Source organism: Tamandua tetradactyla, chromosome 13 (assembly GCF_023851605.1).
Source record: "Tamandua tetradactyla isolate mTamTet1 chromosome 13, mTamTet1.pri, whole genome shotgun sequence".
Taxonomy (NCBI): Eukaryota; Metazoa; Chordata; class Mammalia; order Pilosa; family Myrmecophagidae; genus Tamandua; species Tamandua tetradactyla.
Genome location: NC_135339.1, coordinates 46,175,504 through 46,195,069, shown reverse-complemented (window position 1 = coordinate 46,195,069; position 19,566 = coordinate 46,175,504). Strand labels below are relative to the sequence as shown.

Here is a 19,566-nt window from a genome sequence, read left to right as displayed (position 1 = left end):
GGGCCAGATATGGCCCGCAGATGTGGGATGTTTGGAGAGTTATAGCTCTTTTTTTTTGAGAAATCAGAAAATCTGTCAATACTGGCTCTACATTTTCAAAGGAAAAAGAAATAGTCTGAATCTGAGTAGCATCTGCTCTCTTTAGACTAGATGCGATGTCATGAGTTATCTTTGATCTCCACCACTCCCTAATGCTTCCAATACTGAAGACAAGTATCATTGCTGTTATACCTCATCTTTACTCAGGCCATTTGCCTGGAGGCATTTGAGTGCAAGCCCCAGTCTACCATTTTTTCTCTAGCTGTTGGGGTTTAAAAAAAGTTTGTGAAATAAGCATGTGAGAAGGCCCTTATGATTCAAAATGTATAGGAAAGTCTGAGAAGAACAACACTAAAATATCAACATAATGGTTATTGTTGGGCATGGGATTATGCAGGAATGGTTTTAACTTTTATTACTTGTGCTTTTTGAGATCTTCCATGTGTGGCATATCAGGCTGGAATAACTTTTGTAATAACACAGAGTTGTTTAAGATGGGCAAAGTACCCCTACCAGAAGCTTCTTATTCATCATGAGTAAAAACCCTCGTCAGGTGAGTGGGGAGTTGGTCTGATTTCCTTGGAATAGTGGCCCTTGGTTGTGCAGCAGCAACCAGGAGTCAGCCACTAACTTAGGAGTCTTCTGTGCTCTGCTGAAGAGCTAAGGAGCGTGTATCAGACCTGCAGCAGATGCAATCTGGGAACATTGACCCAGACATGGGATTTGCTGGGAGGGAAAAGTTGATGAAGTGAACTTTTAGTTTTGTTTTAACTTCACTTTTTAAAAAAACCAAGTCTCTTCTAAGGTGTTATTTAGAAATTTTATTAATTTTGATAAGGGACCAGTCAGTTATCAGTTAACAACAAGGGGTCCTGGAGCTTCCATATCCCATTTTCAATTGTGTGGCTTGTCAGGGAGTTACCTTTCTCAAAATTACTTGGAGATAAAGAATCATCTCTCAAAAGCTGAGGGCATGGCTTTACTGCCTCCAAAAGCTAGGCATTTAGGTGATGCTCAGTGAAGTAAGGAGTAGAATGATAGGTGGGTCTTTTCTGGATAAAAGCGTATGTTGTCTTAATCTGCTGAGAAGTTGTGGCTAAAAGGAAATGGAAAGTTTCTCCTTTTTACGAGGAAGGTTCTCTCTTCAGTAGGACTGGCTTAGAGAGGAGTGGAAGAAGGTGAGGTTGACTCTGGGACCTCTATTTCATGTTCCGTATATCCCACCCCTAACTTTTAACTCTATACCTTCTTTTTGCTCCTGGTATTCAACTTGAACTTTAGCTAGGATCTTGAACAACTTTCTCTTTTCAAATTTTTTTTTGTCATATTTTTCCTCCTCCTCTTCTTCCTTCTCCTGTATCACCACTACTATCAAGATCAGCAACCGTTTATAGGGTACCTGATATGTTTCAGGCACTGAACTTTATGTGTATTATCTCATTTATTTCTCATAATGCCCCTATGAGGTATGTATATTTTTATCACTATTTTATAGATGAGGAAACTGAAATTCCCAGAGAATACTGTTACTTATCAGTGACCATGAGAAATTAATTGTATTCATTATTCATACTCTATCTATTTTCAAAAAATATTGGATAGGTGCCAATGAGTAGCAGTGTGCTAACTACATACAATGAACTCTGTTGATTCCCTACATAACCGATTTGACAACTATCTGAATGCAAAAGCCATTTGGGGAATAATCCTTATGGTTAGGTGGTCCAGGCTCCATGAAAGACCAAGGGTCACGGACGGGCCCTCCCAATCCCTGAAATCATTTAGCTGTAATACTAAAAAGCTATATTAAAATTAAAATATAGCTTTTTGCAGCCCTTTCCAAAGCATTTTAATATGCATTATTGCATGTGATGGATGCTCAGAACAGCTCTTTGGGATCCAGTGCTAATGATAAATGTGATGCTCAGAGAAGTTACAGGATTTGTCCAAAGCCATGGGGCCAGGCCTCAGGTCTTATGACTCCCACACCAGACAATCCACCTATCACCCTAGGCTCTTCTGGGCCCATGGAGCTGTGTGTGGGCAAGGAGCCTCCTTTATATTCCTCTGAAGACTCTGCTCCACTCCAGAATCTATCTTAGGACTGAATGTCTAAGCTACTAGTAGGTACCAAATCCGACTGATCTTCCCGTGGCTAAGCGGTTTAAGAAAAATGACCTGTAGTTGATTGATTAAGAGAATTATAAGGTTAGTATGTAGCTTATTTGGGGCCTATAGGAAGTAAGGAAAAGATGATGGTGGGGAAAGCTATTCCCTCTGCATTCATCAAATTTAAGACACCATCAATTTTAAGATGTATCTCTATTTCAGACAGGAAATAGATATGAAAAACTACATGTTTGAATGGTGAAATACACTAATATATAATAACTCAACTATCTGTTGACCTTTTACTGTGTTCAAAACACTGGGCTAAGCATTTAGAAATCTATAGTATCCCACAATAGCACTTATGAAATGAATGGTATTATCCCCATTTTACAGATGAGGAGACTGAGGCTCAGAGAGGTGAAATTACTTGTTTGCACTCATGTGAAAACTAACTGCAAAGCTATTACTTTTAAACTGCTGCACTCTTCATCCAAGGGCTTCCTTTAACAAAGGACTATGACATTTCTTTCTTTAAGAGAAGGTTTTATAACTCAAGCAGCTTCATGAAACTATCCCTATTTCCAGTTTATAAAAATTGGTGATTGATGGCACAGCATCACTGATAACTTGGCATCTTCCTCCAGTCCCAGAACTTTGAATACTATCTCATGTCCAAATTTGTATCCCCACCTGTGACCCCTCTCCTGACTACAGAATTATACAGCCAACCACTTGTTCAGTATCTGCCCTGGGAGGTCTAAGGTACATCTCCAATGTACATGCAAAAGCAGAGTTCTTCATGTATTTACTGTTGTTTCTGTCTTTCCCATCACTTAGTGGCACTACCACATCCACTGGTACTTGGGTGAAAATTCTAGGCATCCCTCTCTTTGCATCTTCTCTTCCCCACATGTTCCAAATCCATTATTCAACAGGTCTTGGCAAATCAACCTCTAAATTATATCCCAAATCTGGCCTCTTTCCACTACCTGTATTACTAACTTCCTAGTCCAACCATCACTATCCTTTGTCAAGGTCTCAACTATCACAAGAGGCTTCCTTCTCTCAGTATTCATCCCGTAGTCCATTCTCCACCCAGCAGCTAGAGTGAGACTTTTTTTTTTTAATTAGAGAATTTTTAGGTTCACAGAAAGACCATGCAGAAAATACTCACCCCCATTTTTAACATTTTACATTCGTGTGGTATTGTTGTTATAATTGATGTAAGCATATTATTATAATAATGATCCTTTAAAAACCATAAATCTAATTAAAAGCCTCCCTCCTATAGTCTAATTAAAACCTGCCCCCTTTTTATTTGAATAAAATATGAATTCTGTAGAATAGCATAGAAGGCGTTCCAGCCGCCTTGCCTTCCACCATCTCTTTCTTTACTCTGTTCCAGCCATGTTGGTATTATTTCTTTTCCCAAAACACACCAAGCTTGCTGTCACTTTACAGCCCTTGCACCTGCTGTTCTCTCTTTCTCCGGAATAATCTTTCCCAGGTCTATCATCATTGACTCTGCCTTTTCATTCAAGTTTCAGATCAAATGTCACTTCCCCAGAGAATGTTTCCTTCATTCCACCAAGTTAGAGTAACCACAACCTCACACAACTCTGTCCCATCTCCCAGTTTTTTATTTTTTTACTTTTTTAATGGCTTAAAAGAACACAGATTATTATCTTACAACTCTGTATGCTAGAAATCTGACACAGGTCTCCCTTTGCTAAAAAACAAAGCATTGGAAAGGCTAAATTCCTTTCGTGCAGTTTTATTTTTCCACGAGCTTTTAAATAATCTTGTGTATTCATTTCTTTACAATGAAGATAAGGAGTTGTACCTTGATATATTTCCAGTATTTTAAACACTGCCCAACACATATTTATGAAATGCGTAAATAATGAATTTTGTTTCTTTGAATATCACACAGAATTTAGTTTGGTGCTTCCTTTAGTGTTGATACTCTTTGTGTGTGTGTGTGTGTGTGTGTGTGTGGTCAGGCACTGGAGATTGAATAGTGTTGATATAAATAGATATTTAATAAATAGATTTTTACCAAGGAAAGGAACTAATCTATTCTCCTTTTGGCTTGACTAACTTTTACATTAGATAAAATTGATAGAGAAATAGATCTAAGTATATAATCTATCCCTTTTAAATCTAGGAGAGATGGATCTTACCTAATTTCATAATTATTAAGTTGCTTGATTGCATCCTTGGCTTCCTGTTTATTCGAGAATGTTACAAAAGCATATCCTCTATTGTTGCCATTAAAATCCATCATCATTCTCATTTCATAAATTTTACCAATCTATAAGTAACAGAAAAAGAGAAAATTCATGTTTATACATTTGTACTTCCAAACACGCACGCGCGCGAGTGCGCACACACACACACACACGCGCACACACACACACACACACACACACACACACACACATGCCATGTTTTCTAAAGTCTGCCTCCAGCCATTTGCATACCATGTGGGACAGTTTGCATCTTTTCATGCTGAGTTCAGATTAGTTATTTGGCTCATGGACAAAATCAGCCTTAATAAAGAAAATGTGTACAAGTGGCATTTCAGCCTGAGTTAATAATACATGTTTCTGACAGAGCTAATGACCTTTCACCACACAATTATCTGGGAATTCATTCAATGACTTAGGGATGGCAAAATACATTTGCCATCAGAAGTATAATTTCTTGAATAGCATGTCCTTGCCCTCTAAATTCCAATGTCTGAAGTCTCCAAAGTTTTGTCCTTACTTGGTCATAGTCTATCTACTGATGTTTACAACAAAGGCAAGCAAAGGTCACTTGGAACCTTGCTAAACTAACTTTTTAATTTTTTTTTTTCCTTCCACCATGACATCAGCATGAGCACAGAAGATGCTTCGCTGATGATGAGCTGCAGAGCCTTGTTACTTTCTCAGTCTGGGGGCTTGAAGGTAAATGCTGGCCCTTTACAAAAGTGGCACAGGGCCATGCCCTCCACTGTAAGAGGGCACACACTCTATCACCCTGCCCACAGCTTCTCCTTGCCCATAGTCCACCCCTCCCCTCACTTCAGCTCTCCTCTAACAGTCCAGGCGCAGTGACTTGTTATTGCTGGCTGCTGTAAGAAAGGGGGGCCCAAATGTGAGGGGCATGTGCAGGCAGAGGAGGTCATAGAGCACCTGGGTACCCCTCAGCTCAGCCCCACCCGGCACTGATGTGTTCAGTGGTGGGTGCTTCTTGTTTCTGGCTTCTTTAGGAAAGAGTTTGAGCAGGTTCTGTCTCCATGTCTGAGGTGTTTCCTAATGCTCATTTTCAGATGCAGCATAGAAGATTCTTTCAGAACTTTGTTCTCCATAATTTGCCCACATGCCAAGTGAGACTGTATATATAAAATTGGGAGTGATTCTGAATTTCAGGCTGAGTTATGTATACATATGTATATACATATACTTATATATGTATATGTGCATATGTATATGCACAATTAATTTGGCTTTTAGGGAAAGAAATAGCTAAACTCTCATTTTCATTAAATTTTCTAGGAATGCAACTGTTGCCCAAAGCTATTTGATAAATTATTGAAAATAAATTTTGATATTATATTCTCCTTTTAACTTTGGAGTTACTAACAAAATATCATTTGGGATTAAAGCTGAGGATATTTATTCCTTAAGTATATAATGACTTTGAAAAATGATGTTCTTAATTTTGTTGATTTGTTATGGCATAAGGATTAATTGAGACTTGTAGAAGAAAGATTTCATTCTGGCTCAATGTGCATTGGCATATGTTTGAGCCATAACAAACATGTACATTCTTTTCATGTGAGAGTGTTGCATTTTATAAAACCATACTAAAATGTCAAGTTCTAGGTTGATAGGCACACTGAGTTTGCAGGATGGCCCTGCCAGTGGGGAGACTGGGGAACAAAATACAGATGTGAAAGTTATTAACCGTGCAGGGTAGGCTGTCCTAAAAGAACAAAGGGCCGAATCAGGACAGCGATAATGTGGGATAATTACAGAGACAATCACTAGCAGCTAACAAGGTTCTAACTTTTTCCATGATTGGAAAATGGCAACTGGGTGGCCATTGACTGAGAAGAATGTGAGTGAAAGCTAAGTGAAGAGAGAGTAGTATTTTCCTTCCAAAGATAAGAAAAAACGTCTTAACTTTTGGACTTACCTTTTCACATAATGGTATAAGTTCATCCTCAAAAAGGTCTCTGGGAAGTTTTCCAATAAAAATTTCACATCCCCTTTCTGGGGGTGCAGCACCCCAGCCAGGAGGAGGACCCCCATATTTCCTTTGTCCATTTTCCTGCAAATCCAGTGAGGAGCGTGAGAGGAACAGAAGTTAATGATACAATTTTTATTTTGATTCCCTTAATTAATTTTCATACTCATTTTATGATCACTTATCATTGATAGGGAATACTAGTTGACTGGTCAAAGGATAAAAATTAAGCCTCTTTTATTTAGATTTTAATACCTTGCTCTGTGCTTCAGACATTTGCTTGAGATTAGCATCATGAAAACATGTAACGTGCTGGAGAAATATAGACGGTTACTATATTTTTCTGCTGTCATTCATAGTCACTGAACCCTGATCATCAAAGGATCTGACAGTAATTTGAACCTGGGGCTGTGATTTCATGATGAGGGCTGCATGGTGGAAAGGGTTCTGGAGCTGGGCTGCTTGACTCCATCACTCACTAAGTGTGGGGACTTGGGCAAATGACTTAATGTCTCTGCACCTCCATCTTTTTTCCTATAAAATGTCAGATTTTGCTTAAAGGAGAAATGCATGAAATATGCAAGGTGTAGTTCTTGGCATGTGGTGTGTATTCGATGGTTATTGAATCCCTCGTTACCTCCTTAGATTTTGGTTGTTCCATATACCAAGCAAGGCAATGTGGGCCCCTAAAAAGGAGCATTTGGGAGGATGAACACTTGAACGAGTGGACTGGCTAATTTGGGGGGCAGCTAGTGAGGCATTTAAATCTATTTCCAAAGCTGACAAGATGGTGAGTGGTATTTACTAATGTTGAATATCTCTATGGGAACAGTGCTGTTGTCAGTCAAATGGAATTAACTTCTATTTTTTTTCCCTTTATCCTAACAAAACCTGGATAAATTTAATGTTCTTTTGGGGAGAGATAAATCATTGGTGATTCTCGGCCGTGTTATTTTTATTGTTTCTAGGTATTAAAGACCAAAAAGTAACTTCAGGGGCCCCCACATGAAGTGTAGGCCTTGGATGTAATCTATTGCCTTGGATCTGAGCATGTTAATTTGCTGGTTAAAGGTGAATAAGTTATAATCCACTTAAGCCCAGCCAGAGCTCATTGTCTTATTTTGTTTTGATTTTTGAAGAAAGGAACATATAACGGGACCATGCATCTGCATTTATTACTAACTTCTATACTTATTATTAAAAAAATTTTAATCCTATAAAATGATACACATTGTCAGAAAAACATTGTATAGTAATGTATTAGGTAAAAAGAAAAATTCTCCAATGCCTCACCCTATTCATGCTTAGAAGTAGTTACTATAAAAAGTCTCAGTCTGCCTTTCTAAATAGTTTCCCGCATATATTTTTTATAAGTCGTCTTAGTTGCTTGAAGACACTGCTTTGTAAGACAGTTGTTATTTAAAAGCAAGGTGGAATAATATATAGTATCACTGTTAAATCTTTATATAGAGATTATCAATTTTAGTATATCTCAACTATTTTATTTATGATGTTTCACAAAGGTCCTTTGGATTGCAGTACTGTGGTCACAACACACTCTTCTTTTAAATTTCTAATGATTTATATTAGGTTGCTTCAAATAATAATAATAATAAGATGTCTGATAGATGTTCTACCTTGCCTTGATAACTTGTTACTTCAAAGGAACTGGATATTTTCATCTTATGAAATATTTAAATTCTTGCCTCATGAGTTCTCCTTGTATTTTTTTTTCTCGCAGGATTCCTGCAGGGATATTCTTACAGAATTACTCAGTAGTCAAAGTTTGTATCACTGAATAACCTGAGAAATGATGTTTTATGTTCATCGGGGGAAAAAAAGCCTTTAGAATTCAGTGTTCTATAGCTCAAACAAGAATTTCCTAAGAATATAAATTTGACAATTTAAAGAACATTATAGTTATTTTATCTTTATTTGACAAACACTTCTCTAGCACTTACTACATGCCTGAAACTGTTGTAAGTGTCACAACGATGCCATGGTTAAGGACTGTTATCCCCATTTCACAGAAGAAACTGAGAGAGAGAAGAGCCAGGATTTGAACCCAGGCAACTGACTTCAGAGTCTGGTGTCAGCTTATTCCCTACACTCTGCTGCCTTGATTTGTGGAAGCCTAGTCACGTGGAGCAGGCACATACATTAAAATGCTCCTTGCATTGTGAAAAAAATGGATCCTGCTATTAAATAGCAAATTTCCTGTTGCATTTAAAATCCATTCCAATTTCCAATCATTTTATTATGCAAAAATGTAAGGAGAACATTTCTCACATCTATTGCTCATAGAGAGGAATATTTCTATGGCCAAACCTCCATCCGCCTCCCTGGGCCCAACTCTATCTGTTTGGGGGATGATGTTCCCTCCGAGCCCATTTCTATATATCTTAAATGTTAGGAGACATGATACGCAATAGACTATTGGAATACATTTTGTATAAATTTGAAAGCACTTTTGCCCTTCAGCTTGAGGCAACCGAACTTTCATCCCCTCCACGATAAAGTAGCTATTCCAGAAATTCTGATTTGCCAGGCTTTGTCTTATTGTTTGGAAATAAGCAACCAGAAGATTGACCTTTTGTATCTTCCCTTAACCTTTCTTTCTTCCTGTAATTGCTTAAAAGGTCACGGACCGAAGTATTTTGTGCATACTGAGTGTATAGGAGAAGTCATCTGCTCTTGAACCAAAACGAATGGGCAGGAAAGCTTATTAATTGTCTTTCTGTAGTTTCTATGGATGCTTGCAAAACTTTGTCAAGAAATATTTGGGATTGCAAAGAGCCTGATTGGTTTGGAGATGACACCAAGTGCACACAGCTGGGGGTGACTGCTCTGTGACCACCCACTGGCTTGGAATGCACCAGTGACAGAGCCCAGGCCAGCTGAAGACAGACCCAGGGCATTAGTCATGGGGTTAGAATAGCGTCCATTATGTGGAAAGCACAGTTGAGTGCTGGATTGCTGGTATTTTCATACACTATTTTTGTAGTTGAAGAGTTTAAAATAAAGTCCAGTTATAACTGCTCTTTCCCCTCCTGGCTAATGTTCTCATGGGATGCATTTACCCGGCACAAATATTATTAATAGTTTAGAGACATTTTCCATGAGGAAATTTTCATTAAACTCTGGGGCCTTTTGTTTTTTTTTTCAATTGAAGAAAGACAACTCTTCTCTCTCTAAGGCACACATAGGTATGTAAAAACCTTCAACTATGTAAATTAAAAACTGGGGATACAATTCTAACTATAAATCCAGTGGCTTTAATTTAAATATCGGATCTTGAACCTACCCAGTAACTCAGTTCATATGTCAAGAGTATTTAGGAATTCCTTCTCTCACAGATATTTTAAGCCCTTTATAAAGGAGCTGTAGATCTTCAAGAGATTATGTATACCATTTTCTTGGCCTTGGATAAAAACACACAACCTCTTGAATAAATCATTCCAAGGAATGATAAGTTTTAGCATGAAGGTTGGAGGGATCAAGTGTTCAGACATTAGTGCTGAGCCTTACGTGCTGGCACTTTTTTTTATCATGACAGATCTGCCATGTGTTTTTTGGGTTTCTTTCCTAAAAGCTTAGCCTTGAATTTGGATCTCTGAACACAAGGTTTCTGTGAACCAATACCCTGTTAATAAATACTTTTTTTGCTTAAGCTGCCAAAGTTAGCTTCTGTTATTTGCACATAATAATAACAACAGTAATAAAAACAACTAATCCAAACGGAGTAAGGCACTGTGCTAAATGTTTTACATGTATTAACTTAGTGAATCCTCTCAACAAACCTAGGAGGATGCTATTTACTCTCATTTTACAGATGAGGAAACCAATACACAGAATGTGTTCACAGTTACCCAGAGACAAATTTTAAATCCTGAGTCTGTAATTGTAATCATTACACAAGTTTTCTTTGACTCTTTCATTAGCCCAATGTGCCCAGTTTACAGATGAGAAAACTTGAATCCAGAGAGCTTACATGACTTGTCTAAAGTCATACAGGTTTAGTTTAGCACAGAAAACACTAGACTAAGTCCCAAACTCCTGACTGTGGTCCATGGCATATATATACTGTTCAAAAGTTGCAATGGCTTTTCTGGTCATACTTACTATCTTCATAATTCCTCCAAGTTGTACATTATACCTACCTTCTCGTTCAACTTCACCAAACATGGAGACCAGATGGTTGTCTCCCCCATAAATAAGCCCATTCTTAAACTGGAAGGGCTTGAATTAATGAACCCTCATTGAATCTGCCTTATCTTGAATGGTAATTTCAGTTCCTTTAATGGTTCTTCAGAAATTTTATATTCTAAGTCTATCATCATCTTTGTGGTTCTGTCATTTTCTCTCCAAGAGGGAAGAGATTTGTACTTTTCCTTACTAAACTGCTTTCAGACACTCCCCCATCCATTTTACAATTGACTGTGTTTGTATAGATTTCTGTTCCTCTTCTCTCTAGTGTTGTCCACTCTACTGAGCTTGGTGACATTTCTAGACTTCCTGAGTTTGCCAGTCACCAGAGCCACCCCCAGAGCAGTGGACACAGACAGGGTCCTGGCCGAACTCCTGCCAACTGCCCTCAGAGTTGATGACAATGAATCGAGGACATCTTTCTGGGCTGTGTCTATTGCAATTCATGAGTTTAAACCAAATAAAAGTCTTTATTAAATTTGACATTATTTATATTATTTTCTACCTACATACCAAATTTCTCATTATACAATGGGGTTCAAGAAACATCTAATGGGCTTTGAAGAAGCCCTTTTTGAAAAGGACCCTCTTAGGTGTGATTTTGCCTTTGGTCTGCTTATGAAGTTTTTGTTGTCTGAGGGCAACAGACAGTGACGTAGGGAATATTCATTTCCTTTATTCTATACAAAAGGGCATTTATCCGTTTTGTGCATTTAGCTTGTTCACCTTCACCTCTTGTTAAGATCAATGTCTCCATGTTGGTAAAAATCTATTTTATGTAAGGAACTTTTAGAAAGCAGAATATATTTAACTTGTCTCCTCTGGAGATTGGCACTATTCTTATTAAATATTTTCCATAATCCTTGTAAGGTATGAATTTCAGATATTATTCTTATAAAAGTAGAAAGGAAAATAATTGTTACATAAAAATTAAATAAATGGGATACTAAAATTTGTGAAAATGTGGAATTAGAGTTAGGAACAGAAAAAGCTAGAAAATGAACAAAACCCTCAAATATTAATTTAGCTTTATTATCATACAGGCTAATGTTTCTCAAAACATTAGAGAAGTTGTGGGTATATAGAACAATCATGGATAACATATAAGATTCTCATATACCACCCTATTATTAATACCTTGCATTGGTGTGGTACATTTGTTATAATTAATGAGAGTACGTTGACATCTATTTCATTAATTAATTTTTCTTTGCATTGATTCACTTTTTTTACTTAAAGAAACTTAACATAAAAAGAAAAGATATTGCTCTTATAACTGGAATATCGGTATTGTTTCCCACAAGTGGAAGGTAATCATAAAAACAATTATAAAAGAAGGAAAGCTTGATCACATTCTAGGCAGACAGGGTTGTCTGCTGAAACTCTGAACCTTAGTTGTACTCTCTGTTAAAAATGACTAGGAGATTTCATCCAAGGTATGGACAGATGAGTAAAGAAATAAGGATAAGAATAAATAAATAATGGGGGGAAGGATAAAGGGTAAAATATTGGGTAGACTGAAATACTAGTGATCAGTGAGAGGGAGGGGTAAGGAGTGTGGGATGTATGAGTTTTGTCTTTTTTCTTTTTCTGGATTGATGCAAATATTCTGAAAAATGATCATGGTGATGAATGCACAACTATGTGATGATATTTTGAGCCACTGATTGTATACAATGTATGGACTGTATGTGTGTGAAGTTTTCTCAATAAAAATATAAAAAAAAAATAGATTAGGAGAGACTGGAGAGGTGTTTAAGACATACTGCAACAATGAACTTTCCATATCAGAAAGCTCAAAAGAGAATTGATCGTGGAATAATTCTTTCATTATGTGATTCAGTGGTATTTAACACCATGCCAATATACCATGTAATATCATCTCATCTCCCTGCCCTGAATCTTGAATACGAATTAAAGATCACACTGCCACATCCTGTATAGATCTGTTATTGCATGACTGTGTGATCTCACTTTTTTTTCCTTCTCTGCCTTGCAATGCTTGAAAGTTACTTTGTCCTGATAGTGATAAATTTTTTGGTTCTAAAGATGAAGAGTCACTTATTTCTGGTTTCTGATCTCTATTTAAAAAAAAAGTCTGAAATCACCTGCAGGTGGGCTCCAAGATCCGAAAGCCCTGCCCATGCTTCCACATATTTGGGCCAGAATTTAAGCCAGTAAAATAGAAACGTCTTGTGCTTCTAGTTTAAGGGAAAGCACCATAATGCAAGGTCTGCATAGATTTCATATATAACCAATTCCTTATTAGATATTTGAGGAACAATTCATTGCTGCTTGAAAATAGTTTCTGGAACTCATTTCTGTTTCTTGCAGAAGAACCCACCACATGTTGGGCACATATTCTCTGCACCAAAGAGGCACAGGACTGCTCTTTAATTTGGAGTTTCCCACACATGATATGGCACATGGGACTAGTAGAAGTAAGACTTCTGAGCTTTAAAATAAAGTTGGTTTTTGGGTAGGTATAAAATTTAGAGAAACACGTGATGATATACTGGTCCTATCCTGTTTTCATGCTTATTTTTACCTATTTAAAGAATTCATTTTGTTGTACTTTGTGAACGACCTACGTTCTTGGACAGCACGGACGTGAGCAGGTGGTAAGAATAGGCAATAAAAGAAAGCACAGGACTCAGGAGCTATATTTGACCATGAAGTCAAATTCCTATTTCTGTCCCCAGGATTTTTGTGCAGTGGTTGGAAAATAATGTCAGGACTCCAGTGTTCTTCCATCTGCTTCTGAGTCTGTTTAACTGAAGCCAATTAGTCAACTCGAGGGCCTTTTATTACGCTGTTTGTAAACAAAGTACAATTTGAGAAGTACCCAATTAAAATGCCCAAAGGGCATTACACCAAACCAGAAAGAGGGGGGAGTTAATATGGGGTCCTCTTAGAAAAGAGGTGTTTTTCAAACACCACATCTTAAGGCCTGTATGTGTTTGTGGATGAATTGAACACATTAGCATTAAAATTTGTGCTACACTGAAACTCCATATAAGGAAACATGCATGAAAAACAGAGTTAAAAGTGCTTGCAATCATGGATCCATGATTTGAGGGGTGGAAATTAAACCCTCTCTTTTGTTCCTAGTTTGATGGGCTTGTTGCCAGGAACCAGACTTGTGGCTGATCAAGAGAGGGAGGGAAGGACGAAGCCCACTTATATCTCCCATTTGTCCTCTGTGATCTTACTGGATCTTTGAAATGAAACTACGCTGATGTCTTCACTTGTCAAAGGTGTTGTCCTTTTATAGATATTTTGGTTTTGGTTAAGGATTATTGCATGTGTCATCTCCCGTGCTAGGGGTGCTGTTTCTGCCTTGGCTCCTTGCAAGTTTGGTTTGCTCTCATTTTATATGTCTCAGCTTCATTGTCATCTGAAGGAGCCCTCCTGCCATTCTGTGTCACACAACCTGGTTTATGATCTCCATGGGACTTATCATGATCTGTAATTATTTTGTTTTTTTATTTGCGTCTTTATTTTCTGACTTCCTCATAAGAGTAATCGTCATGAAGGCAAGAGCCATGTCATTAATTCATAGGTGAATTAATAAATGAATGAATGAGGGCTCAGAGCTCCAACTAGCACAAGTGGGGACAGGATAAAGATGGTTGTACCCATTCCCTTTAAGGAGGCTTAAATCCTCATCTATTTTATAGGGGATTTTCTTAGAAAATTGTTGATTAGTTTCTAACCTAGAGCACTAGATTAAGGAATTGAGTAGGAGTTGGCCTACTTTTTCAGTAAAGATCAGATAGTAAACATTTTAGGCTTTTAAAAAAATTTAAAAACCATTCACAGCTTGCAATCACTGCAAAAAACAGGCAATAGCCGCATCTGACCCATGGATCATAGTTTGTTTGCCAGCTCCTGGTTTATGTCTCTACTGAATTGTCTAATTCTGAGGCTTGTTCTCTAATCACAAGATAAGATGATTGGACTATATCACAGCTAAACACATTTCAAACATATTCAAAATTAGAATAGTTTAATAAATTTGAGTATATTAGGCTTTCTCCATAATATTTTCTCAGTTTTTCTATTCCTAATTGAATGCTTTTTAAGAAGTTTTATTGACTTTATGAGCTTTTTTCCTTATAATAAAAATAATCTATATTTATTGTAGAAAACTTGGAAAATAACATCAAGGAAGAAAAATATACCCATCATTCCCCAACTCAGAGATTACAGTTTGTTGTGTTTTTCCAATTGATTTTTTTGTAGTTTGTGATTAAGATTTTAAAATATGTATGACACCTTTGCATTCTTATTTTTAACTAAACATTACAACATGGACACTGCATATTTTTAAAAGTTCTTTGAAATCATGGTTTAAATGACTATATGCTTTGGAAATATGAGTGATATATTTTGTGACTATTGTTTTTTTTATAGGGCACTTAGGATATCTTTAATTTCTACACATTATATTCCACTTTGATGAACATCCTTATGTCTAAATATTTGTCCTATCTCTTAGGGCAAAAATTATGATTAATTTTAAAGCTCTCTCCAGAAAGGTGTCCTTATATTTTGTAGTACCTATAGTTGTATTGTTCATTTGATGCTGTCTTATATTGTCATTTTTAATTTGGGATCAGTTTTATTTCATCCCAACTACTTTGCAAGCACCTTAGGGCAGGCAGTACATGCCATACTTCTCCAAGCCCATGGCTTAGCACCAGCACAGTGCTTACGATAATAGGGACTAAGGAAACAAAACGAAACAAAAACCCTTGTTGTTCACCAAGGATAACCACTGGTTTAAGAAAGCAATGGGAATATGATACTTTATAAAAATGTATTGTTATAATGATTATTAGGAAATAGATTATCAATAGCATAATTGGACAAACAATGCTAATATATACTTCATTTTAAATCATTTTAAAATAATATATGATTAAATACACTAAGTCTACTTAAAAAAAGTATTGGTTAATAGAACTAAAATTGATATAAAGTGACTCCACATTGGGCAGAAAGTTTGCTGAATATACTCATGTATGAAAATGTCTTTTCATTATTTTTTAAGGAGAAAATTCTGTACAGAAAGAACGTCATATCACAGAGCTCATGACCAACATGATTAATGCATTCTTGAGGAAAGGGCCATCATAATGTGATTCTTTTTACTTTGATTATGAAAGAAATATATACTAGTTTTAGAAAATCTTGCAAGTACTTTAAAGAGTGAAATAAATAGGGGGAAGAAAGCTCCTACACAACTTCATTATCCAGAGATAAGTACTCTTCATATGTTAACAATGCAGAAAATATCCTTCCAAATATTTCTCTATGGAATAATGCAATTATGAAGTTTAAAGTTAAACTTGTCAACAAATAGTTCAACAATTTTTATTGAATGCCTACTATATGCAGGATACTCCACTGTCTCTTTTAGTCTCTGAAGTGCTTGATAAATTTTATAGTTGCTAATCTTCAAAGATATCCAACTATATAAAAATTATATCGCAAAGTCTATTTTCAAACCCTCATAACTCATGGCATTGCATCAGTTGCTATATAAAAGACTGACTCATGTTATTAAGTAACCTGCAAAATTCTATTTTTAACAGCTGTATTTGTCCTGTTAGTGATAAGAGAGCATAAATTAGTTGCCCTTTGTGATTGAATTCTTATTTGGCAAGTATTCAGTATTCAATATTGGAGCCTGCAAAGATACAGCAAAATCCAATCATTCAAACCCTAACTGGTAAATATCATAAAACTTTAAATTATCATTAAAATACTATTTAATGGATATGCTCCTGAATTTTCTTAAGCCTTTTTTTATCTTTATGTTTATACAGTGATTTTTTTAAAAGTAAACCTGAAGTTGCCCTCTTTTAATAATCATACTAATCTTTCCTATAATCACATAGGAAGACTGAAAATATTAAGAAGGCTAAAGAGAATTTTTCCCTAAGTTACAAAGGGCTTGAGGCAGTGTCTAATTACATGCCTGGTTCTCTTTTTATAGCCAAATCATCCAGCTCGCTAGTCAATGACTAGACCCATATTCCACAGTTAATAGAATCACAAAATCAAGACTATTGGATAGGAGTAGAACCCAGTTGACCCTATTGGGTAGGGGTAATCAAGGACTGGAACAGTTAAGGGACTTGTCCAATATCATACAACTTGTGTGTGCTCGAGACCAGGGCTTCTGATTTGCTGTCGTGAGTGATTTTCACACTTTGTGCCAAAGGCAGGAAGGACTTTCCAATTCATTTAAAATGACTGAAATGAGTCACATATGTATTTATATCTTGAGTAGAGGTTTAGGTCCAGATAACTAGTTTTTAGAATTTTAAATTTCCACATTACTGGAGAATTTCTGATCCAGTAATCATTCTGATAACAAATATTATTGAAAGTGAATCATGTGATAGAGTTTAGGCTCCAATAAAATATTATTTTTTGCCTGTCCTGGCAATCTCATCTCTAAAATTGCTATCAGAGAGATCACATTATAACAACTCCCAGTTCTACAAATCTTCTAGACATTTAGTGGTTGTTTAACTCTTCAAAAAGTTAATTTAACTTGCATATGTAGAGTTACATGTATAAGAAAAATTATTTAATTTTCATTTATATAAATCCGAAATGGTAAAATATGTTATTTGGGAGAAATACAAACATAGTAGACTAAATAAACAGATCTAATATAAAATAGTTTCTTTGAAAATGTCCATAAAAATTCTATAAATCTGGTCAGAAATATTGGCACTGGAATCCTGTCCTATAAATTTTGGACAAGTTACCTAATCTCTTTGTGCTTTGTTTTCCTCATCTGAGAATTGGGGACAAGCAAAGTGGCCACCTTACAGTGTGGTTATAAGGATTAAGCACATTAATATACACAAAGCAGTTAGCATGTAAGTGCCCCAAAGATGTTTACTATTATTTTGTTGTTATTAACTTGCAATGCAAATCCTCATTATTAATATTTCTGAATGTAATTGAATATATAAGTTTGAAATAATATGGAGATTGGCCATGTATATTCAGGGTTTTTTTTTTTTTTTCTACATGATCAGGCACCAGGAATAGAACCCAGGTCTCTGGCATGGCAGGCGAGAATTTTATTCAGGGGTATTTTATTTGAAAATATTTTTAATTTTAAAAGTAAAATAGTCATTTTGGTTTTTTTCTCTCTAAAATTCAAATGTCCTTGAATCATAGCATTAGTTTTGTAAAATTATCTACATGGTAATTTGAGCCTATTTTTAAAACAATATTTTTATTTGCACACTTTTTACACAGCTGTAATCATGTTATAATTTTCTGTCCTGTGGAATTTTTAAATGATCACTTTTAATGACCGAATAATATTACATTTATGACAGTATTTTAAGATGGAATGGGACTGTTTTGGTCTCCATTTTAGTTGTGGCTCACTCTGCAAACTGAGACACTTGACCATAAAGTTGGACTTGTAAGTGCCTTCTTAACTGAACCCCTCCCGCATTAGAGAAGAGGTTGGAGAGCTTAAGAAAACAGGCTTTGACATTTGTGCAAGGACTTGTAGAGAACATTGCTGGTTCGTTGTGCTTCTCATTTTACCTAAAGTAGGTCCCAGGAATGGTAGGGAAACCACTCAGAGAACTTTATAGTTATTCTCAGTACTTGGGCAATACACTAGGCTGGTGGATCTAACTTGGCTACTGAAATATTTACCAGGGACTAATGGGCTGGTCTACTGCTCCGATAATGGAAGGGAGAAGTTGGTTGATTGGCATCCTATGTACTTCCAGATTTACTGGGTTAGAGAATATGTTAGTGTTCCCAGGAGACTAGAGTTTGGCTACACGCAGGAGTGAGTTAGGGGTTATATTACATCCTATGCAAAAAGGGCTACGTGGAGTATCAAAAAGCTCTGCAAAAGAAGGCTGAGGCTGAAGAGGAGAGTGCAGCCTGGAGAGATTCCGCATACTGTGTGTAGCAATGTCTCTCACCATCCTAAAAAATATCCCCACAAGCTTTAAATACTTGCTAGGTCCATAAAGCCCAATGGCAATGTCAGTCAAGTAAGAACTTTCCCATCCTCTCTCCTTTGCTTTGATCCCTCTCTACTGCTTCAACCTAGAGTTGGAAATTGTAATTAGGAACATGATATAGGAAGAGTAAAGGCATAACTCAGTGAAGTAGGAAAGAAATCATCTTCCACTCCCATATACTTGGACAAGGGCAATAGCTGTAATTTTGACGTTAAGCTTTTATTATTATACTGGACTAGACATATTAATTATTCACGGAAAGTTGTCAGAAAAGTTATGACTTGCTCTTAATTTCATCTGGGGAAAAAGGAAGAAGCAGTGCTCAGAGTGAAATTAAATGGACAATTTAATTGTTTGGGGATTATTTCCCACAAGTTTTGCTTGCTCAATGTTATGATTATACATTCATAATTTACTTAATAATTGCCTTATTTTATACTTTTAGGTTTGGGATATTGAGATATCCCATACTGATAGGTTTGTACATATTTGCATTATTACTAGAGATATATTTTCAGAAGGGGAAAAACCTTTTATCTAAATAATGAAAAATTGCTTTTCAAAAGGATTGAATTGCTTTCTGTTATCACTATCTTTCCCTGAATGTTTCACAACACCAAGAAGTTAAAAAAGAAAAAAAACCCAATTTAAAATTTTTATTTCAGAACATTTATGGAAATATCAATTACAAAGGAAAGAAAACCTCTTTCCTGTAATTGAACCTAAGCAGATATTAAAAAATTATTCTGAATATATTTATTTCATAGACTGTAAACCATATAGAATCTTTCTGAGAATTATAAAATACCTCTTTTATATTCCAGAAAGCTGCATAAAACTATATGGAATCAGTCACTGATTTTGAAGAACATTAATTTTGAAGAGAAAAACATTTAAAAATTTACAAACAATCTTCAAATAATTTGACCTTTATTAAGCACTAAATAAA

At 36.1% G+C, this 19,566-nt stretch overlaps 1 protein-coding gene across 4 annotated transcripts in view; it reads right to left on the bottom strand.

Moving 5' to 3' along the window:
- Positions 1–19,566, bottom strand: part of A1CF (APOBEC1 complementation factor) — a 76,502-nt gene that overhangs the window by 33,851 nt on the left and 23,085 nt on the right. For all 4 annotated transcript variants that reach the window (XM_077125299.1, XM_077125300.1, XM_077125301.1 and 1 more), the window contains 2 exons: positions 6,337–6,471; positions 4,335–4,465 (listed from right to left, as the gene is read on the bottom strand). In XM_077125299.1, the coding sequence (XP_076981414.1) occupies positions 4,335–4,465; positions 6,337–6,471 (266 nt within the window). The remainder of the gene's footprint in view (positions 1–4,334; positions 4,466–6,336; positions 6,472–19,566) is intronic.